The sequence below is a fragment of the Sorex fumeus genome, unplaced genomic scaffold (genome assembly GCF_029834395.1).
Source record: "Sorex fumeus unplaced genomic scaffold, SorFum_2.1 ptg000317l, whole genome shotgun sequence".
NCBI classification, from domain to species: domain Eukaryota; kingdom Metazoa; phylum Chordata; class Mammalia; order Eulipotyphla; family Soricidae; genus Sorex; species Sorex fumeus.
This window is the reverse complement of record NW_026606374.1, coordinates 6,373-31,578: the sequence shown is the minus strand read 5'-3', so window position 1 is coordinate 31,578 and position 25,206 is coordinate 6,373. Positions and strand designations below refer to the sequence as shown.

At 60.1% G+C, this 25,206-nt stretch overlaps 2 protein-coding genes across 2 annotated transcripts in view; one reads left to right on the top strand and one right to left on the bottom strand.

Moving 5' to 3' along the window:
* SWT1 (SWT1 RNA endoribonuclease homolog) overlaps positions 1–10,327 on the top strand; it is a 35,471-nt gene extending 25,144 nt beyond the window's left edge. Inside the window, exons 15-18 of the mRNA XM_056109594.1 lie at positions 114–245; positions 8,384–8,450; positions 9,274–9,338; positions 10,043–10,327. Of these exons, the coding sequence (XP_055965569.1) occupies positions 114–245; positions 8,384–8,450; positions 9,274–9,338; positions 10,043–10,148 (370 nt within the window). The 3' untranslated portion in view covers positions 10,149–10,327. The remainder of the gene's footprint in view (positions 1–113; positions 246–8,383; positions 8,451–9,273; positions 9,339–10,042) is intronic.
* Positions 10,328–10,724: 397 nt separating this feature from the next.
* Positions 10,725–23,488, bottom strand: IVNS1ABP (influenza virus NS1A binding protein). The gene is made up of 15 exons (XM_056109593.1): positions 23,340–23,488; positions 19,842–20,003; positions 19,000–19,128; positions 18,747–18,916; positions 18,572–18,647; positions 18,133–18,306; positions 17,906–18,031; positions 16,772–16,879; positions 14,709–14,844; positions 14,370–14,591; positions 14,124–14,245; positions 13,913–14,039; positions 13,704–13,835; positions 13,448–13,621; positions 10,725–11,295 (listed from the first exon to the last, which is right to left on the bottom strand). Exons 3-15 carry the CDS (start codon positions 19,108–19,110, stop codon positions 11,042–11,044), a joined length of 1,932 nt encoding a protein of 643 aa, XP_055965568.1. The 5' UTR covers positions 19,111–19,128; positions 19,842–20,003; positions 23,340–23,488; the 3' UTR covers positions 10,725–11,041.
* Between the last annotated feature and the right edge of the window lie 1,718 nt (positions 23,489–25,206).

The following is a 25,206-nucleotide window of genomic DNA, read 5'->3' as shown; positions in this document are numbered from 1 at the left end:
AGTGGCCAGGCATGGCGAGAGGAATCCAAGACGCTCTCTGGCGTGCTGGGCATGAGGCGCGTGAACCAGAGAGGATCTCTCGTGGGCTCACCCAGATGCCTTCTCTGTTTCAGCACAGAAGTGTTCCAGGCCTTGGGCTCAGACGCACCTCCCGTGTCATCAAAAATAGCATCCTTGGAAGAGGCGTTTCTCTCTCTCCAGAAGTTAATGGCCGCCGCCAAGGACATTCTTGAGGGAATCCAGAGGTAAAACGGAGTCCGATGGCGTGTCCCCCGCCTTCCTTCCCTCTGGTTTCTCTGCCCCAGCAAGTTTCAGAAACGAGTGTGATTTGTATCCCTACCTCTTTCTCTTCTGCGCCAAGACACAGCAGGCTGCGAGTTTTGTGAGAAATCTTCCTTCCTTCCTTCCTTCCTTCCTTCCTTCCTTCCTTCCTTTCTTTCTTTCTTTTTGGGTCACACCTGGCGATGCTGGGGGTTCCTCCTGGCTCTGCACTCAGGAATCACTCCTGGCGGGGCTCGGGGGACCCTATGGGATGCCGGGAACCCAACCCAGGTCGGCCGTGTGCCAGGCAAACACCCTCCCCACTGTGCTATCACTCCAGCCCTGTTCTTTTCTTTCTTTTCCTTATTTTCTTTTCTGTTTGGTTTTGCTTTTGGTCACACAATACCGTGGTCCAGGCTGACTCCTGGCTCTACACTCAGGAATTACTCCTGGCAGTGCTCGGGGCATCCTTTGGGCGAGGCAAACAAACGCCCTCCCCTCCAAGCTTTCTCTCCGGCCTTTATTTCCATGTTTTATATAACTATACATCCCTTGAGAAGAGCAGGGATCGGTAATCCCTGCTCTTCTCAAACAAGCAGATGCTGTTATTTGGCAACAAGCTTGATTTCCTCCAAACTGAAAAGATGTTGAGAAATCACGTCATTTAATCCTTGGATTATTTTGTCTGTGTGTTTGGTGCACAAGAGTCCCTCTTGGCCCTACGCTCCGGGATCACTCCTGGCGGGGCTCGGGGGACCATATGGGGTAGGACCTGGGTTGGCCGCGTTCAGGGCAGATGCCCTCCTTGCTGTCCTTTGGCTCCGGCTTGGTCTCGACCCTTTGAGAATTACACCTCTGTGATTAAATGTTCAGAGTGCCAGAAACTTACCAACCTGGCATGATTACAACATGAAGACAGATTATAAGTTTGTGTGTCACCCTCAACAAGGGCCGATTCTACGTGGAGCCTTGCAGGAGTTTTTATTGTTTTGTTTTACATATATATATATTAATCTATACCAAAATTGCTTGAATGAGAGAATGATTTTGGTGACTGAAGAATACTGTGGGGTTTGCGTAAGGAGCCAGTCCTGAACCAGATCCAGAGCACAGATCCCCAGAGTGATCCCTGAGCACCTCTGGGTGTGACCTCCCGCCCCCCCCCCCCCCCCCTCCAGGCCCCAGGGCCTGAGAGATCCCATGGAAGCCTCCATCCCCAGCGCACTGCCAGGGTGACCCTGAGCCCAGAGTGTGACTCCAAAACACACGAAAGTAGCTGAAGGGGCTGGAGCGATAGCACAGCAGGGAGGGCGTTGGCCTGACACGCGAACGACCCGGGTTCGGTCCCCAGCATCCCATAGAGTCCCTGGAGCGCCTCCAGGAGTAATTCCTGAGTGCATCGCTGGGTGGCACCCAAAAAGAAAAAAAAAAAAAGAAGAAAAGAGTGAGCTGCCCAAGGGCCGCCACTGGAGGGCACTGTGACTCCCCGATGACTGGCCCCAGCCAAGAAAAGTCCCAAGAGCATTTTTTTGCTGTTTGATCTTGACCTTTGGGTCAACACGCACCGGGCGTACATGGAACCTTAAACAGAATCAGGGCCAGAGCGCACCAGACAAAAACCCGGAATGGGGCCGGGTATGTTTCTTTCGAGTTCCATGTGTATGGGTACGTGTTGATTCTGTTTTCCTTCTTGATTTTTTTTTCAGCCACACTTGGCGGTGCTCAGGGCTTACCGCTGTCTCGCTTCTTAACACCCTGTGGGGTGCTGGGGATTGAACCCTTGTCAGCCATGTGCAGGGCAAATGCCCTCCCTGGCCATCTCTGATTCTGTCATCAGTGAGGGGGAAGTGCAGCATTCACTGGGCCCGAGAGACAGAACAGAGATTAAAGTGCTTGTCTTGCACACAGCTGACCCAGGTTTGATCCCCACCCCCCACCTCATACGGGGCCCCCAAGCACCTCCAGGAATGAGCCCTGAGCACTGCTGGATGTAACCCCAAAACCAAAAAATTAAAGACAACTAATATTTCCGCTTATGTAATTTCTAGGCTCTTTCTCATGTTTTCCTTTGAGTTATTCTCAGCTCAGTGATCCCCCTCCCCCCAAAAAAAATGGTGGGGGGAGAAGTTTTGGGATCTGCTTTATCTGGGTGAGCGCAGAGGACCTCCTGTTAAGTGTAGTACATGCGTAGTATAAACATTGTACATGTAAATTTCTTCCCACCCTCTCAAAAACTATTTTAAATATTCCATTAACGTTCAACATTGCCAGCAGAGAACATAACTTATTTGCTTTTGTGCCATGTGATTTACGATTTAGAGATACTGAAGAACATGCTTTTTCTCCTGAATCCCTAGAATTTGGTATTAAACTTGAATAGTCTAGATTTCTTAAGCAATTCTGGAATCTGCTGCCTTATTGTCCCTAAATTGGAGAAAAGTTTTGAGTTTTTTAAAAATCTTTTTTTGGGGGATGGGGGTTGGTATTATTCTGGGCTTGATATTTGGATCAACTCCCTTCAGAACTCAGGGGCCCATATGCAGTGCTGAAGATCAGACCCAGGCCCCCATCCACGCAAAGCCTGTGAATCTCTCTGTGGAACTCTCTCTCTCTCTGGACCCTCAGTTTTTTTTTCTCCTTTTGAATTTTTTTGGGTCACACTCGTCTGTGCTCAGGGCTGACTCCTGGCTCTGTGCTCAGGCTCTCCCACTGGGGCTCAGGGGACCCTATGACATGCCGAAGATTGAAGCCAGTTGGGCCGTGTGCAAGGCAAGTGTCCTCCCTGCTGTCCGATCGCTCCAGCTGTATGAGCACAGTTTTTTTTTTTAATATTAAACTTGTAAATGAGTCCGGGCTGGAGCGATAGCACAGCGGGTAGGGCATTCGCCTTACAAGCGGCCAACATGGCCGACCCGAGTTCGATTCCTCCGCCCCTCTCGGAGAGCCCGGCAAGCTACCGAGAGTATTCGATATGCCAGACACAGTAACAACAAAGTCTCCAATGGAGACGTTACTGGGCCCGCTCGAGCAAATCGACGATCAACGGGAGGGCCTTTACCTTTTTACCTTTAAATGAGTCCATTTTAAAGTATTGCTTGTTCTTTAATTTTTGATTAATCTTAACCCATGTCTTTTTTTTTTTTAAATAAGGAATTTGATTTAGGGGCCCGTAGCAATAGTGTAGCGGGTAGGGTGTTTGCCTTGCATGCGGCTGACCCGGGTTCGCATCCCATACGGTCCCCCAAGCACCGCCAGGAGTAATTCCTGAGTGCAGAGCCAGGAGTCGGCCCCTGAGCATCGCCGGGTGGAACCCAAAAAAGAAAAAAAAAAATTGATAGAGCATGCCTTTTTTTTTGCCTCCCTGGACAAGAAAGATTGCTAACTAACATTGAATGGGATGAAGAAAGGTGGGAAATGTAACCCCTCATCTGCGGCTTTGAGAGAAAGCTGTACCCATGAGAATGAAAACTTTCCTGCTGACATAGAAAATCCTTCAGCTGAGGCCGAACGGACGGGAGCTGGGGATCAAGGCCGGCTGAGCCATGCTCACTCCCCCAGTGCTCTCTCTGGCCCTTCTTTCATTCTTGCCGAAGAAGTTCATTCCCTTATTTTCATCTAGAACAGCAGGATGGTGGTAGCCGGCCTCTTGCCAGTGGGGAAGACACACACTCAGCCCTTCTCGTGGCCCAGAAGGGCCCTGGGCACTTGGGCCATCTCTAACCTCCGTGATGTTACTTCCCACGTCTGGTCACCCTCGATTTCTGCGTTTGAAAACGAGTTACGGGGCTGGAGCGATAGCACAGCGGGTAGGGCGTTTGCCTTGCAAGTGGCCAACCTGGCCGACCCGAGTTCGACTCCTCCACCCCTCTCGGAGAGCCCGGCAAGCTACCGAGAGTATTTCGCCTGCACGGCAGAGCCTGGCAAGCTCCCCGTGACGTCTTCGATATGCCAAACACAGTAACAACAAGTCTCACCGTGGAGATGTTACTGGGCCCGCTCGAGCAAATCGATGAACAACGGGAGGACAGTGACAGTGACATTGTATGTAAAGAAATAGGACAAATGAACTAAATAAAAAAACAAATAACTAAGAAAAAAGAAGAAAAAAGAAAACGAGTTACGATAACTGCAGATATTACTGATGTCACCTCTAGCCCGAGGCTCAATACTTACAGCATCTTAGTGGGCTCAGAATCAGTTGGAGCTTTCTCCTTATTCAGAGTTGTAGAACTGAGGGCGCAGTAAGGCCAACTGGAGGCTGTCACGTAACTCAGTTTGGGGTGCTGAGCAGATGCAGATACTTCATGTAACAGCATCAGGCTCTGGGTGTTCATGGAAACATTTTGCGTTGTGGGTTTTTATTTTATTTATTTGCTTCTTGGGTCACACCCGGCAATGCTCAGGAGTTACTCCTGGTTCATGCACTCGGGAATTACTCCTGGCGGTGCTCAGGGGACCCTATGGGATGCTGGGAATCGAACCCAGGTCGACCGCGTGCAAGGCAAACGCCCTACCTGCTGTGCTATCACTACTGCCCCAAGTTTTGTTGTTTTTGTTTGTTTGTTTGTTTTTTAGGGGGAGGGATCCACACCTGGTGGCGCTTAGGGCTTACACCTGACTCTGCACTCGGGAATTACTCCTGGCAGTGCTCGGGGGACCATTTAGGATGCTGAGGCTTGAACCCGGGTCGACCGTGTATAAGGCGAACACCCTCCCTGCTGGACTGTCACTCCGGCCTGCAGTTTGCCTTATGATTGGTGCTGGTAGGAAAAAAAAAAAAGTTCAGATCCAACTTGATTTTTAAATACACCATGGCCGGCAAATGAAGTCCTGTTCACACCTTCTGTTCCCCGATTCTGATCCCAAAATTTTCCTGAGGGAAGATTTTGTCAAACAGAGAAACACCCATCTTAAAGCCCCCCCCCCTGCCCCCCGGGTTTTTTGTTTGTTTGTTTTGCTTTTTGGGTCACACCTGGCAATGCACAGGGGTTATTCTTGGCTCAGGCACTCAGGAATTACTCCTGGCAGTGCTCGGGGGACCCTATGGGATGCTGGGAATCGAACCCAGGTTGGTCGCCTGCAAGGCAAACGCCCTACCCGTTGTGCTATTGCTTCAGCCCCAAAGCCTGCCCACCCACCCCCGCCCTCCCGGTTTAAACGGATGATCTTTTTCGCATTTGATCAATCGGTGATCGTCCAGCCGTCTCTCTCGGAAGGACAAGCATGGAGAGAGACATTTGGCCGTTTGGAAACAGCTGTTTTGGGGAGTCGCGGTTTGCGGCTTCTGAGAGCTGATTGGTTCACTGTGTCACGCTTCCAAGAAGTCCCGCAGAAGGACGGTGGTCACCCGGCCCCTTCTGACGGCCTTTTGTCCCTCTCCGAGTGAAAGGGAGGAGGGAGAGAGAAAGCTGACCTCTCCGGAATTTCTGTGTGGGGAAGGGCCGGGGCACGCAAGGCCTTAAATCATCTCTGCGCGTTCTTTCCCCAGAGGTCAGCCTTGTGACTGAGAGCTTGCGACGCTTTTCTCCCAGGCCAAAGGCCTCTCTTGGCCTCTGTAGGGTGTGAGTCCGGCTCACTTCAACCCGTAGCATACGTCTCTCGTCCCCGTGTTCTCGCCTATGGGGCCTCGCAACTTAACCCCCATCTCCAGGCGCTTCCAACCTTCATTCCTTCCTGTGACTACCCCCCACCCAGTTCATGCATAGCTCTCTCATTTATGCTATTTCACTGGGAGCCCCGTAAAGTATTCTGGGGGCCCCAGGGGACTCTACGGCTCCCAGTTGACAAAGGTTACTGTAGTCTACCCAGGCTGCCAGTAGTATTGAATATCCTGTAGAATGAACAATTCTTTAGAAGTCGCACGTGTGGGGGGCTGGAGTGATAGCACTGGCCTTCCTTGTGGCCAAGCCGGGTTCGATCCTCAGCACCTCAGATGGTTCCCCAAGCCCTGCCAGCAGCGATCCAGGAGCACAGAGCCCTGAGTACCTTGGGGTAGGGCCCCCAAACCAAAAGGGATAGTAAGGATGGTGGTGGCGAAGGTACAGTGACTTTATGCATCAAAGTGATAAATTTGGATACTGTTAGAACTCTCTTAACCAAAGTGCAATGAAAGGTTTAAATTTCATTTCTTTGCCTTGCACGCGGCTGACCTGTTTTGGCTCCCTGGCATCCCCTGAGCACTGCCAGTTTGGCCCCCAAACAAAACAATTTCAAAAATAAAAAAATAGGGGCCGGAGCAATAGCATAGCAGGTAGGGCGTTTGCCTTGCACGCAGCTGACCCGGGTTCGATCCCCGGCATCCCATAGGGTCCCCCGAGCACCGCCAGGAGTGATTCCTGAGTGCAGAGCCAGAATCGCTGGGTGTGACCCAAAAAGAAAAAGAAAAATAAATTAAAAAGTAGAATTGACTAGGATGGGGGGATTGGAATTCTGTGTCGTCTAATTCTGGTGGTAATAGCAGGTAGCTGAGTAAACCTTTGTTCACGTGTTATTCTCTCTATGGATCTGCCTCGTGCGTGTTTACCTTTGGAATGAGCAGTTGTTTTCATAGAAACAAAATCCCTGGGGCTCACCCAAAGGACTAATGTCTAAACTCGTTTCCAAGAAGCAAAGGAGGAGGAAGAGGGGGGGAGGGGGAGGGGGAGGAGTCACTGAAAGGGAGAATGAGCCGAGGATTCTCCCTCCTTCCTTCTCTCCTGGGTCTGCTCAGGCGCTTGTTGGCCGTGGGCCTGCCCCAGGCCTGGTCACTTGCTGCTTGCCCTGGGCCTTAGGACTGACCGGGATGCACTCAGGGGCCCGATGGCGCCTGGCTTGTGGCGGACGTCAGTGTGTGGAGGAGAAGAGGAGGGGGTTCGAGTCCATCAGAGTGTATCTGGGCAGGAATCTTTCCCCCACCAGCCCCCTAAGTCTTGGCCCTTCCCCCCTGCCCGACATGGTTGTAATGTACTGTGGATCATTGTTACCTGGGGGTAGAAATGGTCCTTTTTTTCCCCTTTTTAAAAAAATTTGTTTTAGGGGCTGGAGAGATTGCACAGCGGGTAGGGCGTTTGCCTTGCACGCGGCCGACCGGGTTCAATTCCCAGCATCCAATAGGGTTCCCCGAGCACTGCCAGGAGTAATTCCTGAGTGTAGAGCCAGGAGTTAACCCCTGTGCATCACAGGTGTGATCCAAAAAAGTGAAAAAAAAAATTTGTTTTAAATATTCAGCTAAATGGAAACGTTGGGTGATATCATGCTTATTTCTTGTCTTCTTGCTATTTTTTTTGTTTGTTTGAATGATTTGGTTGGGGACCACCACACCCAGTGCGTTTCTGGGGCTGACTCCTGGCTCTGCACTTAGGGGTCACTCCTGGCGGGGCTCAGGGAGCCTACGGGATGCCGGGGATCGAACTTAGGTCAGCACGCTCAAGGCAATCGCCTTCTCCCCTGATCTGTCTCTCTGGCCCCAACAGGTGCTATTATTATTCTGAGTGACTAATACACCTAATTCTGGTTTTTGGCTGGTGGTTTTTCCTGCAGAATAGTTCAGGGTAGAGAAAAGCTGTCCTGTTCTCTAGTGATGTACTTCCTGTCAGGTCCTGAGACTTTCCTCGTGTTTCTTTCTGTTTGCTCCAGCCCAAGTCCGAATTACTCTTAATTTAAAACACGAAGTTCAGTTTCACCTCAGAATGCTGTGCTCGTTTTTTGGTTGATATAGTATCAACTTGAATAGGCAGCATTACTTTCATGAATTATGCTCTTTTGAACTTACACTGAATTAAAATTAGTTTTATCCTTCTTAAAAAAAAATAGAGTGTAGACATTTTCACGCACTTAGGAGACTACAAATTCTGTTTTTTTTGTCTTTGGGTCCCACCCGGCGATGCTCAGGGGTTGCTCCCGGCTCTGCACTCAGGGATCACTCCTGGCGGTGCTCGGGGGACCCTAAGGGATGCCAGGGATCGAACCCGGGTCGGCCACATGCAGGGCAAACGCCCTCCACTCTGGGCTATCGCTCCTGATCCAAAACAGCAACTTCTCTTTCTTAGCATGAAGATGGTTGGGGCCGGGGGGAGGGAGGGGAAAATCAACATTTTTCACTCCCCCCCCCTCAGTTCTTCATTCAATTTTTGTTTCTTTTCAGGATTTTGGCCCCCAACAGCAGTTACCAAGATATTGAGCCCCTCTACAGCTCCCTGGTCAAGTATGAGGTGAGAGAGAAGCGCCCTGCAGCCTTGACCGTGCCCTGGCCAAGGCACCCTCCAAGCCTGGGGGCGGGTGCTGCAGGGAAACTGAGTGACCATAGCTGGAGGCAGCGGGGAGCACGCTGGCACCCTGTAGAGACCCCCTGGCCCCTCCAGGAGTGAGCCCTGAGCACAGAACCAGGAGTGAGCCCTGAGCACAGAGCCTGGAGTCAGTCTGAGCATAGAGCCAGGAGTCAGCCCTGAGCATCACTGGGTGGGATTCCCCCACTCTCCCCCCCAAAAAAAAAGCAGCATTTGTCTTTGTGATCCTGGATTCAGAGTGTGAGGTTCGGCTTAGAAATAACATCCAGCACTTCCTGAAGCTCCAGGGATCGAACCCTGGGCCTCACTCACGTGAGGCACGTACCGTACCACTGAGCCACACAGCCCCAGTCCAGGGATTTGGATTTCTCAGTGTGATGTCAAGTGTCCTGACGAATACTCAAATGGTCTTGAGTCCGAGCCCGTGTCCGCCTAAGAGACGTTTCTGACTAGAACCGGCCGTCTGTGGCCAGCTCCTGGGGCTGCCTGGATTCTCAGCAGGTCACCTGCTTGGCCATGGCCGTGGCCTCACACGCCATCTGCGACCCAGGTCAGGTGTCTGCATAGATGGGGGTGGCTTTCAGACCCCGGAAGTAGCTGGACACGGGCATTGAGCCACGGTCCCCACTGCCCCTGGAGCCCGGGGTGGTCAGTGTCTCACGGAGCCGCCCTGCAGTGTGTCCCTGTGCCGGCCGTGTCCCGGCAGCCCAGACTGGCCCCTCGGTGACCGCGGCCTGCTTCCCTGCAGGTCAACGCACACATCAGGTTCACCGCCCGGGAGCTTTACGACTGTGTGTCGCTGGCCGAGTACCGGTAAGTGGCATGGCTGCCCTGTGGGAGGAGAGGGGAGGGTGTCTGGGTCCCAGCATCAGCTGCTGTTCCCTCTGGTTGGGTGATTGTCAGGAAGCCTCAGGGTCAAGAAAGAACTTTCTAGCAGTCACGAGACATGAGACTAGGCTGCCGAGGCCTGCCAGGTGAGCGGAACTCACAGGGTGTTGCCGGGGGCTGCAGGGGAACCCGGTGGAAGGTTCCGGATCCTCGCCTCGGGCGGCAGCCAGCACCAAGCCCAGAAACAGACTCAGAGGCTGGGGAGCAGCAGGGACCGCGTCTGCCCTGCCCTTTGCGCTGGTTCCCTTCCTGGGGCTCAGTTTTCGGGCCACTCCTGACCCCGTTCAGGGACCGCCCCTGGGCAGGCTCAGAGAGCCGTGTGGTGCCTGGGTTCTAACTTGGGTCTGCAGTGGGCACGACAAGCGCCCTGCTGGAGAAGTCTCTTGGGCCCGCTTGGCCCTGTTCAGCGACAGCGCTGTCCAGCCCTACGAGGTTGGCGCTCGGGTCTCTGCTGGTATTTTCTGGGCAGCTGGGGGAGAAGGCGGGAGTGGACCCCCATGGGCCCCCACGGTGACGGCAGGGTGACCTGCTGGGTGCCCAAGTCCTGGAAGGGTTAGCGGGCCCTGGGTTAGAGGCAGTGTGGGTCGCCGGGACCCCTAGGCCCCTAACACACCTTTCCTCGGGCCCAGGGAGAAGCTGGCCATCGGCTGTGGGCAGCTGGAGGAGCTGGAGGGCGCCATGCGGCAGTGCCACGCCCACGTCTGCCTGGGGGCCCGGCCACCGCCCACGACTTAGCGCCTCCCGGGGAACGCCGCCACGGCGGTGGCACTGGCAAGTCACCTTGGGCAGCCACGTGGGCTTGTCCTGGTGTCTGGGGGCGCGCGGCGCTGCTGGGCAGGCGGGGGCCCTGGTCAGGACAGCACCGGGCAGGCACCATCAGCCAGGGTGTCGCAGCGGAGACACGAGGCCGCGCCCGGCCCGGGAGAGAGCGAGGCCATCACCCGGCGGCAGGGGCGGGGACCCTCCTGCGCAGGTCCAGGCTTTCTGTTAGAATGTTCATCTATTTTTCTAAACAATAAAGAGTTTATTTTCAGTGGGGTTTTTGCTTTCCTTGGCACGGCCAGAGCCGCTCGGGTGGGCCCCCAGCAGGGTAGGGCACAGGGAAGCTTCCAGAACCTCCGAGGGCTGCTCCTTCCCCCCACGGGCTCCCTCAGTGGGGCTGTGGCTGTGGTCACTTCCAGGAGCCTGGGGCTGCCCTAGGCCTGCCCAGCTCCCTTTTCTGATCAGAGCCCCGCGAGGGGGGACGGTCCTCCTCCTCGCGCCCCCCAGACCCAATGCCCGGCCGACGTGACAGACAAGCACCAGGGCGGGTTTGGTCGGCAAGTTGGCTCCCTTTTAATAAAAACAAAAATATCATCTAGTTAAATAAGTTTGTTAGCAAGTTCCAGTTCGTGCCGAGGGGCCCCGAGGAAGCCCACGGGCCTCCGCCCGGCCCCACACACACTCGAGGGGGCCGCCAGGCGCCAACCTCGGGCTTCATCCCCCCCATGCCAACTTCTCCACACCAAGTAACCAACGGAATCCTACAAAGACACGAGCCCCTCGTCCGCACGGCTCCCCCGAAACAGAAAATATGTACAGCGCCTTGGCCGAGCCCCACGCCAGGCGGCCGCCCCCTCCGGGCCCCGCTAGAGCGGCCCGGGCCTGCCGTAGGGGCTCCACTCGTTGGCGTCGGGCCGGTACACCTCCACCGTGCTCAGGAACTCGTTGCCGTCGAAGCCGCCCACGGCGAAGATGGTGCCGCCCACGGTGGCCATGCCCGCGTTGCTGCGGGGACACGTCATGGCGCCCACCAGCTTCCACTCGTTGCGCGCCGGGTCGTACATCTCCACGCAGCTGATGGCGTGCGACCCGTCAAAGCCGCCGCCGACGAACAGCTTGCCTGGGAAGACACAGGGTGGGGTCAGCGGAGAGCCTGGAAACCATCCCGTCCACCTCAGCCCCCGGCGCTCGGTCAGGAAGGACCATTTAAGTGCCAGCCCCCGTGACCAGGGAAGGAAGAGTCGCCAGCCGGCGAGACGCCAGTCCCACAGCGAGCCCAGAGGATCTCTCCCTGGAGTCTGTGCCGATCGAGCGGCAGCACAGTGGGGAGTGCGTTGGCCTTCATGGGCAGCCCACGCGGGTTCCATCCCCACACGGTCCTCCGAACCCCGCCGGGAGTGACCCCCGAGCACCGAGCCAGGTGTGGCACCCTCCGAAACCCACAGGAGCGACCAGCGCCAGCAGAGTGCAGCGAAGACAGAGATGAAGAGCAGGGACAGGGGCAGCTCCCCCAGGAATGCAAACAGCGAAAGACAGACAGACAGACAGACGTCCACATGCACGCCTGGACAGCCCGGAAACGGCCCCAGCCGGACAGGAGCAAGCATTCAGCTGCAGACGCCAAGAGGGAATAGTCCATGAAGGCTGGGAAGGGAACGCAGAATACTAAGACTGCAGATGGAATACGAGTGCATCGGTATGTGCCAGTTTCCCTTATAACTTGAGCGAAGGAAGAAAGCGGAGAGGCTAGACGGAAGAGAGACGGAGAAGAACAGCACAGTAGCTGCAAGGAGAGCTCGGGTGCGATTCCCTACGACTGACGTCAATTTGGAGGGTGAACAGAATGACATAAATCCATACAAAAAGCTGTGGTGAGAAAATATCTTCGCGAACTAATATAGCAAAGTAAAAAAATGGAGCAGAGGAACCAAATATGAGAAATGGAGAGGAACTCGAAATTACAACGTTTGGGTTCCAGGAAGAAAAGTATTGGAGAATGCTTTTTGGTTAATTTCCATATTCAAAAAATATGTACCGGATGACCCTGAACAAGGCTTTCTTTTTTGCCTGTTTGGGGCCACGCCCAGCTGTGCTCCAGGCTTACTTCTGGCTCGGTGGCGCTCAGGGACCCACATGCAGTGCCAGAGGTCACTCTGGTTTGGTGCGAGGCGGGCACTTCCCCACTCTATTTATGTGCCCCACAAATTGTGTTTTACGCTTAATCTTTCGATCTTTGTAGAATGCCCAAATAGTATTTGTGTGAACATATATCAGTGATGTTTTCTGTGGATTCCAAGTCTTTTCTAAACAAAAGCGAATCAAATTAAATGCAATGATTGGGGCACAGCGGGGAGGGTGTTTGTCTTGCACGCGGCCAACCCGGGTTCGATTCCCAGCGTCCCTTAGGGTCCCCCAAGCACCGCCAGGGGTGATTCCCGAGCGCATGAGCCAGGAATCAGCCCTGAGCATCACGGGGCATGACCCTAAAAGCAAAAGCAAAAAAAAAAAAAAGCAATGATCGTTAAAGGAAATGTTGAGGTAGTGGAGTTACAAGTTTTTAAGTTACAAAATAAAACCTCTTTAAGAATCCCACCTTTGGCTACACAAGTGGCATCGAACTGGGGGAGGGGTCAGAATAAGTGAAATGAGTCAGAGAAAGGAAGACAGACGCCAGCGCTGCCAATCACACCAGTAGCAGACAAGGCCGGGGGTGGCAAGTGGACCCAGGGCCAGCGGCAGAGCAGCTGAGCTCTCCTGCTGGAGGAGCCTCGGGGGCGGGCCCGCGGTGCTCAATGCTGGTGGGGTTGGGAGACTCTCATCCGGAACCTGGGCCCGTCATGTGCCAGGCAAGTGCCCGCCTGCGGCCTGGGGCCTGGAGCCCGTGGGGTGGGCAGAACCAACGCTACTGTGAAAGTAAGTTGGAGTTCGGGGCCGAGGCTTAGGAAGCAGCTTCTAGCTCCCGTCAGGGCCACCAATCTGGACTCCAGCCGACTTGCAGCCCCAGACGAGTGCGATTCGGGTCAAGCACCCAGAAAGGGCTCGACCTGCTTCCAAGACTTTCCAGGGTGGCAGGTGGGGCCTCGTGTGGTCCCTGCACCTGGGCGCAGCCCCAAGGCTCCCAGCACTGCGTCCTCGGGCCCTTGCCCCGAGCTCAGCTGGGAGGCCGAGATGGCCGGGGACACCCCCGTGCCCTGCTGAAGGCCCCAGAGAATCGGGTTCCCCTTTCTGACGCCCAGAGCGTCCATCCCTGCCCGTCTCCGGGCCCCACTCACCATCCAGTACGGCCACCCCTGCCCCGCGCCGGGCCACGTTCATGGGCGCGATGAGTGTCCAGGTGTTGTTCTCCGGGTTGTAGCGCTCAGCTGTGTTCAGGCAGTTCCAGGACTCGGCACCTCCGACGATGTACAAGTAGCCGCCGAGCTCGCACACGGCGGCCTGGTGACGGCCTGGACACGCGCGGGGGGATGTCAGTGGCCCAGTGACCCTCTGCACCGCCCAGCCGCCCGCCCGCCGCCCACGGGGACATACGGATGTTGAGGGGCGCGCAGCTGGTCCACGACTTGGTCACGGGGTCAAACACGTCGCAGTTCTTCAGGCCCTTCTGCCCGTACGGGTCCGAGCCCCCGACGATGTACAGCTTTCCACCCAGAGCACACACGCCTGCCAACAGACGGAGGAGCGGTCGGCCGGGCCGGGCCGGGCCGGGCAGGGCCGTCGTGGGGGACAAGGGCTCGTACCTGCGTTACAACGGTTGGTCCGCAGCTCGGGGACGGGGATCCAGTCGTCGGCGCCGGGGTCGTACATCTCACCGCAGCTCAGGTCGTCCGAGTGGCCATTCGAGCCCCCAACCACGTACAGCTGGCCCTGGGCGGGGGGGACAGGAAGGGCCGAGGGGTGAGTGCCGGGGTGAGGGGCCCTGGCCCCGGGCAGGGACACCCCCGAGCTCACCATGAGGACGGCCATCTGGAAGCGGGCGCGGGGGGTCCTCATGGGGGCCAGGAAGGCCCAGCGGTCCGCGTGCGGGTCGTAGCACTCCACAGTCCGTAGACACTCCTCTCGGTTGTAGCCGCCTGCGGGGGCAGAGACCAGCTGACGCTCACCCGCGCCAGCCGCGGGGCCCAGGGTCCACCCAGGCGCTGGCCGAGGGCTCGCCCGCCACGCCCCACCCCGCGCCCGGCCCCCGCCCGGCCCTACCTGCCGCGATCAGCCTCCCGTTCAGCTCGGCCGTGCCCAGCCCCGAGCGCGCGTACTGCATGGGCGCCATGGGCTTCTCCAGCTCGCCGGGCTGCAGCTCGAAGCTCAGGCTCTTCGCGAGCTTGGGGGTCCCGGTGGGCGAGCTCTGGGGGCTGTTCCGCCCATGAAGGAAGATCACGCAGAAGACGCCGTCCAGCACCGCCAGGCACAGGTACGTGTTGTCTGCAGGGGCAGAGGGCGGCTGAGCCTCGGCCGGGGGCTCGTGGCGTGCTCGCCGGCCTGCGTCCACGCGGCACACGGGCAGGCCTCCACGCCCCCGGCCCCAGATGCGCTACTCACTCGCCGTCTTTTCCGAGGCCACGATCTTCCACTCGTGCTTGGGGCTTTGCAGAGGGGCGGTGGGGGAGGGGAGGCGCCCGGTGGAGCCGCTGCTGCCGCTCGTCTGCTTCTGGCTGTTCTCTCGGGCCGGCTTCCTCTGCAAAACCGAAAGGCAGCTCCAGCGCCCGGCCTCGCCGCTCCGAGGGCACCTGTGCTCCTGGCCGACGGTGGGCCCAGGCAGCGCCCGCCGTGCAGGCCACCGACACGCCCCGGCCAGCGCCAACCACTGGGCACCGAGTCACCGCCGCCAGCGACCCGGGCTGGGGGCGCGAGCCACAGCTACCCTCCAGGCCACCGATGCCACAAAACTCGGGGCCCCGAGGTCTCTGGACACCCAAGACCAGAGGATCCAGGGGTGCGGATTCGCCCAGCGCAGGGGAAGCCTGAGGGGAGCCACGTGCCAGCCAAGCGCCCTCCCCGCCGGAGTATCACTCTGGTCCCGCTGGAAGCGTGATCGAGGTAAAATGTGGCAACTCTATGGAAAACGCCTTAAAGTCACTCAAGAAAGAAAAGCATCTCCAAGCCCGGGCCTACGGGACAGCCACCAGGAAGAGCCCAACCCCCCAGGGGGATGGGGGCACATGCGGGCCCGAGACCCAGGAGCCCCCGGAACGGTGTGACGACGGCGTGCCCCAGCAGAACTGCAGGCCCGACCCAGCAAGAGCTTCCAGAAGCTGAAGACAGATGTGGGGGGCCCTGCTCCCAGTGATGCGACAGACACCCCCACTCCCACAGCTGCCGTGACCGGCCCCGGCACCCGTCCCGAGCTCCGGCAGCCCCAGCGGGGGCCTTCTGGGAGGAAAGGACAGACAGAGAGAGAGGACGCGCCTCACTGCAGTAGGACACAAAGACAGAGGATGCGCTCACGGCAAGACCAGACACACAGAGAGGACACAGCTCAGTGCAGGAGGAAACAGGGGTGACGTGCGTGGCTCACTGCAGGACAGACACAGAGGGGACATGGCTCACAGTAGGCTAGGACCCGGGTGACACACTCACACCCAGGTGACACTGCAGGAAGGGGGCAGACGGGATGGAGAAGGCAATCGTCACTGCAGCTGCAGAGTGCGCAAACCTCGCCCTGCCCTTTCTCAGAGACAGGCGCAGGCGGCCTCACACCCCGCTCCCAGAGCAGTGCTAGGGGTGGACGCCGGGCCTGGGCCGGCTCACATGGGCCGGCTCCCCAAAGGAGGTTGTTTCCAGGGACCTGACCCAGCCACGGCGCAAGGAAGCCCCACGCGGCCACTGCCTGTCTGGACAAGCCCCGAAGTCCCAGCATCTCCGTCCCCATCTCCCCGGGTCCCCGCAGAGTGGCACCGGGGTCCCCCCAAGTACTCACGACCCCGCCCCGCCCTGGAGCCGAACCCTGAGCCTGCCCCAGACCTAGTGGGGAAGGGAAGGTCTGATGCCCTGGGTCTGGCCTGCACGGGCCCACGGTGATGTCACAGAGTTCCCAGCCCCCACTCTATCCGCTACCTGTCCCTTGGGGCACCTGCTGTCTCCACCCCAGTCCCGTGGCCTGACTCCAAGGCACGTCCCCAGGCCTCGGCCTGCCAAGCGGACGCTGCAGACAGTGGTGACCTCGTGGCAGCCTGAACAGAGCTGAACCACGCCAGGCTGGCCAAGGGCACAGTCCCTGCCACAGGCCGGGCGGGCGCCACGGGCACATGGGGTCCCTCTCTGGGGTTCCCTGTGAGGCCGCGTTCCGCAGATGTGAAACCTGGCCAGCATCCCCGCCTTTGCTGCCAACCCGGCCACCAGGCCACCGACAAGTCCAGGCTCGGGGGTGTGTGGAGGGGGCCGAGCACTGCTCCGGCGAGTCCCCCCGCCCGGAGCCTGGGCTTTCTCTGCTACTTGTCTGGAAACGCAGCACCTCAGCCCGGAGACTCTGGGAAAACCGAGGCCAGCCGCTCCTTTCCTGCTGCCGATGCCGGGGAAACCCTCGTCTCCCCTGGGCGAGCGCTGAGCGCTGCGGCTGGCCAGCCCGGGGGCCGGGGGCCGGGGGCCGCGGCCAGCCTGTGTACCTGTACAAACTGAATGTGGTCATCATCACTGCCGAACACCTCGGCCTGGCCATCTAGAGGGCTCCCATCGAGCAGCTTGTGATCAGCTGAGTAGTACAGGGTCTGAACCTGCAAGACAGCAACAGGGCACCCATGTGGCGGCCGCCTGCCCGGGCGCCGCCTCCGGTGCTGGCTGGACCCCGAGCTGCAGAGAGACGCTCGGCACGCGGGTGGCGAGATCGTCGAGGCAAAAAAAGTCCAGCGCAAAATCGTCTTCTCACGCCGGGCTTGGGAGGCTTCGAGCGAGCACGTCTTCCGTCGTCCCAGAGCTTCTAGTTACACGGCATTAGGACAAAAAAAACCAAAAACCAAAAACACGGGCACTTTCAGAGGCATCAGCTACGGACGCTAGAAGGACAGACATTCACGGGGACGCTGCGCGCCCGTCTAGACGCGACGCCAAGAAAAACGGCTGCAAAACCAACGCGGACACGCGCACAGGCCGCGGGCGGCTCCCTCGGCAGAGGCCGGGGCCAGGCCAGTGCGCCCCAGCCGGCCCCAAAGTGTTCTCGGGGGTCTCCAAAAAGCGGCCGAGCCGAGAGGCGCGGGCCGGCGGGCGGCGGGCCGGTCCTGTAGGGAGTAAGCACGTTAGCGCGGCGGGTGGCGCTCCGCCCACGGCCGCCGGGTCTGGGAGCGCCGGGCGCGACGTCGTTCCGTGCCTGGGCACTTGAGGGTCTTCGGGCCTCTTCGGTCTCGGGGTCCTAGCTTTAAGAAACCTACGGGGAGAGAGACCAACGGGGAGGAGCCACCGTTAGAGGCTCCCTCCCCGCGCCCGCGAGCCAGCCAACACCTGCGAAGGGAAGCTCCGACTACGCCCCCGCCGCCGCCCCCCGAGCCGGGCCGAGCCGGCTCCACGCCAGGTTGGAGGACGTCAACGGCCGTGACGAGCAGAGGCGCGGAGGCGGCGGGAGGCGGGAGACGCGACAAACAGCTCGGCGGCTCGCCGGCCCCCCGTTTCTCCGCTGAGGGGTACCTACAGCGAAATTTCAATCCTGGAGGGTCACGGTTATGAAATCAAGCAAGAGGCCCGAGGGGCCCCTCCGCGGGGCGGCCAGACAACGTAGCGGTGGTGTGACCCACCTCCCCGCGGCTCACCTCCTCCATCAGGGCCTCCAGGGTGCCGCCGTGCTCCCAGATGCTGCGCTGGACCCAGTCGATTACCTTTGTGTACACTTTGCCGTTGCTGGGCAGACACACGTTGTCTTCGAGCAGCACCTCCAGCTGCGGGGGGGGGGGGGGGGGGGGGGGGGGACGGGACGTCAGCCGGGGGCTGCCACCCGGCCCCGGCCCCGAGGGTCCCACCCCGGCCGGCCCCGCCGGACCTTGAGCCGTGGCAGCTTCAGGAACTCCTCCTCCTCCGACACCCGCAGCAAGTGCTCCTGAATGTACGCATCGACCTTGTTCAGCAAGCGCGAGTCGCCCATGCGGCTGGCAAAGTTCCGGTAGGAGATGCAGCTGGTGATGTCCATCCTGGACAGCAGGTAGTCGCCACACACCTGCCGGGGCGGGGGGGGGGGGGGGGGGGAGTTCGCACGGTCGGTCGCGGCGCCAAGGCAGCAGCGTTGGCCCTGGGCGAGGCGTGTCCACAGGCAGAGTTGGACTCGGGGACGGGGGTTCTGGGCAGCCCCCAGGAGGGGGACCAGGACTCAGGCCGGGAGCAGCACGCCCCGGTCCCGGCTCTGGGCCGAGGCGGAGGCGACAGGGACGTACAGGCCATCAAGAAGTTTTGGGACCACCTGGAGCACCGGAAAGGGAGCACACCTGCTTCACGCGGTCCATCTTCAGCTTCTTGGCTGCAGAATACACGTCTTTCACCAGCTCCTTGTCTGCCTTCAACCTAGGGCGTGTGAGGGGGACAGAAACCGGGGGGCGGAGTGAAAACCCCCGCCACCCCCACCCCCCAGCCACCCCGCGCCCAGGGCCCGCCCGCACGCACTGGGCTGTGTAGGCGTAGTTCAGCAGAATCTCCATGGCTTCCGGGTTGAGGTCGTCGAACTTCACGTGGGACACGCCGTGTGGGTCGCTGTCGCTGTTGAAGATCTCGAACAGGTAGGGGCTGCAGCAGGCCAGCACGGCCCGGTGCGCCAGCATCTCGTGCCCGCACACCTGCAACAGAGGCGGGGAGGGCCCTCACGGTGGGCACCCGCCGACCCCGCCTCCAATCCCACCCCACGGGCACGGGCCGGTACCTGCAGCCGGACGTCGCAGAACTGGCCGCTCTTCCTCAGCGCGTTCAGCTTGGCCACGGAGGACTCGATGAAGTTCTCGTCTTCGAACATCAGATACCCGTTGGGGATCATGGTTCCTGGGAGATCCGGCTGCAGGCGGAGAGCAGAGGGCCGGGTCTGACGGCCCAGCCTCACACAGCGCGGGACGTGGGCCGCGGGAGTCGGGGTTTCCGGTGTGAGTTTCCCTGCCTCCACGCCCGCCTCCCCAGCCCGGCTCTGAGCAACTGAGGCCCCAGGAAACTGCAGGAACCGGGAAACAGATTTAACATTAAGTTTGTGTCTGGTTTGGGCTTTTTTTTGGTTTGTTTTGGTTTGGTTTTGGGGTCACACCCAGCGGTGCTCAGGGGTTATTCCTGGCAGTGCTCGGGGAGACTCTGGGATGACGGGAATCGAACCTGGGTCAGCCGCGTAGGTCAACGCCATACCCATTCCAGCCCCAAAACATTAGTTTTGTTTTTCATGTGGGGGCCACGCTCGACAATGCAGGGATCGAACCCAAGTCTGCACCATGCAAAGCAAAAACCCTCCCCACTATGCTAATCTTTCCGACCCCTAGAAAAGAAAAATTAGGAAAACGTGGTTTTCTACAAAAGCTGGCTCTGCTCTTGTCAAGAAACAAGTCGGGGGCCAAAAAGAAAGCACAGTGGTCAACGCTCTCTAACTGAGCCCTGCCACAAGCCTGAGCGCAGGGCCCGGAGCAAGCCCTGCGTATTGCTGGGGGTGACCCTCCCGGACCACTTCTCTTCCTGGCAGTGCTCGCAAGAGCCGAGGGTCACCGCGCGCCGCCCGGGGCCCTCACTCACACGCTGTCCTGGAGAAACCGATGTCTGGGGTCCCTCAGTAACCCCGAGGCGAAGGAGCGTCCCCGCTCGGCCGCTGCCCCCCTCGCTCACAGGCGCCACCTGACGTGACCGGGTCCTGGGCTAGAGGCACGAGTTTCTTCTGCGATAATCGTGCGTCATAGTCTGCGGCGAGACAGACTGCGGGTTAGCGGGGCCGTCGCGCTGGAAGATTCCTCGGACGGCGCCAAACCCCACAGGGCCTGGGCGGGGAGCTGCCGTCGCCCCGCCAACCCCTCACCACCCCAGGGGCCCGGCAGAGTCAGGGAGCCGCCTGGGAGCCCACCTGGGAGGCGCCACCGCGGGGTCCCCGGGGAGGGGCATTACCTACATCAACACTAGCACTTTCCTGCGCCACCCAGGGGACAGGGTCCCCAGCCCCCGCTCTGGGCTTCTTCCCAGGCACAAACACCCTGTCACAATGCAGTTTCCTAAAACGTGGCCTCGGGCTGCTGCCTTCCTCTTCCTCCTCACCTGGCCGGACCTGCGCCCAGGGGCGACTCCAGCCCATTCCCTTCCCGGCTTCTCTACAATTTTGCTTTTTGGGGTTTGGGGGCCACACTGTGCTCGGGGGCCCTGTGGGATGCCGGGGGATCAAACCCGGGCCGGCCGCGTGCCAGGCCATGGCCCCGTGGTGGCGCCCTCCCTCCCCAGCTGACACAGTGCCCCTCCCTCGCCCAGGGCTCCTGAACAGAATGGAGGGAGCAACACTCTGCCTGAATCCGGAGGCCCTTCAAGCCCACCCATTCCTGTCCCCAACTCCAGCCCTGCAGACCCCCGAGGCTGCCCCCGCGGGGACCCCCGTGCCACTCGCCGGCTTTCAGGACATCGCACACTGCCGCCAGCAAAGCCCTTTCCTTGCCTCTAAACCAGCTCCACACACGTGTCCCACCCAGGCCCCTCAGGGGGACGCACAGGAAACACCGTGGGCGGTGGGGGCGGGCTTTAAACCCTGTCAGCCCAAGGCAGACGCTTCCTGCATGGCACACAGTGGGGCGGCAGCCGCACTCCAGGCCCACGGAGGGTCTTCACGAGGAAGCCCGGAAGCGCCACGACACGGAGACTTAAAGCTGCCTCACCCGGCAGGGACTCAAATGACACCTGCAGACACCAGCTAAGGGGCATGTTCCCTCTCCAATCTGACGGCAGGCAGGCAGCGCCACCACCGCTCGGTTTCACACAGGGCAGGGTCTGGAGGGGGGCCCGCGTCACCACCCACGCGGGTCAGCGGTGTCCCCCCACCTACCCCCACCCCTCACCGAGCAGGCCCAAGCCAGCCCCAACAGTTTTCCTTGAATCAGGCCCCAAATTCAAAGCTCTTGCTCCGTGTGATGGATGAAACTCGAGCTCAGAAGCGTGTGGATTAAAAAGCAGGCAGATTTTTTTCTTTCTCTCTCTTTTTTTAAGGGCAAAGACCCAACACCCCAGAGTTCAACAAAAAGCCCAAGAAAGACTTCAGGGAGTCTTTAAAATACGTTTAAGATGAAAACAGGGATCAAATAACCACGTCTCTTGGCAAATCAAGTTCAGCCGCTCCTGAACTCACTCACTCCTAAATGTGGCCCGGGAAAGGAGAGGCGCAAAAGGGTTCCGGGAGGAGGGAATCCACCGCCCGGTGACACGTTACCCCAGCGTCCAGACGACGCGCAGGACTGGAACCCAACCCAAACCTGCCTCCGAGGTCTCTGGCCAGAGTCACTGGGGCAAAACCGACCCAACTCTCGGCCAGAGCGAGACAGGGCGACAGGGCAGCGGGGAGGATGCTGTGGCCTTGCCCTGCTGGGCCAGGGTTCGAGCCCCGGCATCCCAGAGGGTGCCCTGAGCCCGCCAGGGGGCGAGTCCTGAGTGCAGCGCCAGGAGGGACCTCTGAGCCCCGCCGGGTGGGACCCAAAAAGGCCAAAAACACAAACAGCAAGAAACTTATCCCGCTCTCAAAGCGTCCAGGCAAGTAAGCGACTCTCCTGGTGGCCAACGTGACCCAAACTTCCAGCCCCACTGAATCTCCGGAAGAACAGAAAGTCAATATAAATACCAATCCCACCCCCCCACCCCCACCGTCCAGCCCCTCTAGTGAGATAAAGGCAACACCAACAAAATCCCACCCAAGCTCCAACTCCTAGAACCCCAGACCCTGGCCTCATCCCAGTTGGCCCCGCAGAGAGGCCGGGGAACGGGAAACGTCCACCGCGTCCACCCCTGGTTCCAGGAACACAGTTTGCAGGGCGCTGGTGAGGGAGGCCACGCAGGGGCTCCAGTTTTGCAGGGAAAAAAATCCAAATAAAACCGGCGGGGTCCCAAGATGGCCAGGATTGTGGAGGAGGGACCCCCCCCTCAGGGCTCCGTCCTGCGGCCCACGTGGCAGTACACACTGACCCCGCCGAGGCGGTCAGTCCGGTTATTTCTAGCCTTGGCCAGTCTCGGCTCAAGGGGAAATATTTTGCAGGTCAAAGAAAAAAAAAGTCCAAATCTTGGGGTCCAGCGCCAGAGTCCAGCGGGCAGGGGCACTGGCCTGGGACCCCAAGACCCACTGGGAGTGACCACTGGGCACTGTGGACCCCAAGGGAGCAGGAGTCAGGGTCCAGCAGGCTGGGGCACCAGCCCAGGACCCCAAGATCCTCCAGGAGTGGCCACTGGGCAGTGCAAGCCCTGGACCCTGAGACCTGCCGAGAGTGACCGCTGGGCAGTGCTGACCCTAAGCGAGCAGGAACCGGTGTCCAGCGGGCAGGGGCATTGGCCAGGAACTCCAAGACATACTGGAGCGCTCGGTGCTGGCTTGGGGTCCCCAAGACCCTTGGGAGTGACCGCTGGGCAGTGCAGGCCCTGGACCCCAAGACCCTGAAAGTCTTTAGGAGTGACCGCTGGGCAGTGCAGGCCCTGGACCCCAAGACCCTGAAAGCCTTTAGGAGTGACCACTGGGCAGTACAAACCCTGGACCCCTTCACCCCTGGGAATGACCACTGGGCGATGATCCGGGGCCTCCAGGACCCCAAGACTCCCGGGACCCCTGGGAGTGACCGCTGGGCACTGGCTTGGGGTCCCCGAGACCTCCGGGAGTGACCGCTGGGCGCTGACCCGGGACCCTGAGACCCCCGGGATGACCACTGGGCGCTGACCCGGGACCCCGAGACCCCGGGATGACCGCTGGGCGCTGACCCGGGACCCTGAGACCCCCCGGGATGACCGCTGGGCGCCGACCCGCGACCCCGAGATGACCCCTGGGCGCCGACCCGCGACCCCGAGACCCCCGGGACGACCCCTGGGCGCTGACCCGGGACCCCGAGACCCCCCCGGGACCCCCAGGCCCCCGGAGTGACCACTGGCAGCGCGGCCCGCGTCCGGGGCGGCCGCAGCCCGCGGCCCAGACAAAGGCCGGCGGCGCGGCCGAACAAAGGCCCGCGCGCCCCCCCGCCGCCCGCCCGGCGGTTCCGACCCGGCCCGCCCCGGCCCGCCCCGGCCGCCGACCTGGCTCCGCTCGGGCGTCGCGGACACGCTCATCTCGGGCGGGCGCGGGGCCGGCGGGCGCGGCCCAACCGCCGGGCGCGCGGGGGTCGCGGGCGCGCGGGGGTCGCGGTCGCGGACCCGGGTCGCGGGTCGCGAGGTCGCGGGGTCGCGGGGTCACGCGGCGCAGCTCGGACGCGGCTCCGGCCTCGGCGCGCGCCCGCGACTCTCTGCCGCGCCGCCGCCGCCCGCGCCCCGCGACGTCACCGCCCGCGCCGCCGCCGCCCCTCGACGTCACCACCCCGCGACGTCAGCGCCGCGCCGCCGCCGCCGCGCGCGGGCCCCGCCCCCTCGGCCCGCGCGCCCGCGCCCGATTGGCCCCGCTTACGGCGGCCCCGCCTCCCCGGCCCGCGCGCACGCGCCCGATTGGCCCGCTCAAGGCGGGGCCAATCCCTCGGCCCGCGCGCACGCGCCCGATAGGCCTGCTCCGTAGGCCCCGCCCTCCCTCCCCGCATGCACGCGCCCTATTGGCCCCGCTTTGTAGGCCCCGCCCGCTTTCCGCGCATGCACACGCCCTATTGGCCCCGCTTCGTAGGCCCCGCCCTCTCCTCGGCCCCGTCCACCCGCACGCGTCCCGACTGCAACGCTCACGCCGGCCCCGCCCACAGGCGCCCGATTGGCCCCGCTCTCGACAGCCCCGCCCCCTCGCGCTGGCCACGCCCACCCGCACGCGCCCTAAAGTCCCCACTCCCACAGGCCCCGCCCATCCACCCACCCGGTCCCAAGTCCCAGCTAGCCCACGTGCGCGGCCCACCTAGGTCATCGCCAGGTGACCCCGGGGCCCCACCCCGCCCGTCCGGGCCCTGCAGGTCGGGCGGGGCGTTGGGGTCGCGAGGACTTGGGCCTGACCGCGCCCCGGACCCCGAGACCCCTGACCCCCCCCACTGGCCCCAGGACGCTTTCTTGCTGCTGCTCATAGGGTTTGGCTAGTAAGAGGCCTCTCCCGGCAGTGCTCAGGGCTGACTCCCGGCTCAGTGCTCAGGGCTCACTCCCTGCCCAGGGCTGACTCCCTGCTCAGTGCTCAGGGCTGATTCCTGGCTCACCCCCAGCTCTGTGCTCAGAACTCATTCCAGGCTCTGTGCTCAAGGCTGACTCCTGGCTCTGTGCTCAGGGCTCACTCCCTGCTCAGTGCTCAGGGCTCACTGCCCAGGGCTGACTCCTTGCTCTGTGTTCACTCCTGGCGGTGCTCGGAGAACCCTATGGGGTGTTGGAGACTGAACCCGGGTCGGCCACGTGCCAGGCCAACGCCCTCCTGGCTGTCTTGTCTCTCTGGCCTCCGTGGCAGCTTCTTGATTCTACAATCTTGTGGCCAGGAAGCTTGTTTCCGGAGTGGTGGTTTTCTTAGTTGCTTGCAGAAACAGGAACTAAAAATTCTCTCTTAAAGAGGGTTGTTGTTTTGGGTTGTGTGTGTGTGTGTGTGTGTGTGTGTGTGTGTGTGTGTGTTTGCTCTTGGGTCCCACCCAGCGATGCTCAGAGGTTCCTCCTGGCTCTCCACTTGCGAATCACTCCTGGTGGTTCTCAGGAAACCTTATGGGATGCCAGGGATCGAACCCGGGTCAGCCCTGTGCAAGGCAAATGCCCTCCCGGCTATGCTATTGCTCCAGCAGCAGGGTTGTTTTTCTAAAAGAAAAAATAAAAATCCTAACATTTACCACTGTCTCTGGGTTTTTGGTTTTGTTTGGGGTTTTTTTGTCTTTTTTTTTTTTTGGCCTTATGTTTCCTAATATGCCAAGGAAGCGAAGCTATTGTATATTGTTTTAACGAAAAGTGTTTAACCTGTGAAGGAGAGAACGGCCCATAGGACTGATCCCTGAGCACTGCCTCCCTGAGT

What these genes read in the sequence shown, in the direction of transcription:
- IVNS1ABP (XM_056109593.1), bottom strand. Translation starts at nt 19,110, where the DNA reads ATGATCCCCAACGGGTATCTGATGTTCGAAGACGAGAACTTCATCGAG. An exon ending in AGATGGACCGCGTGAAGCAG is followed by an intron (nt 18,307 to 18,571) that starts GTGTGCTCCCTT and finishes CCGCCCCGGCAG; the next exon opens with GTGTGTGGCGACTACCTGCT. An exon ending in GACCAACCGTTGTAACGCAG is followed by an intron (nt 13,836 to 13,912) that starts GTACGAGCCCTT and finishes GTCTGTTGGCAG; the next exon opens with GCGTGTGTGCTCTGGGTGGA.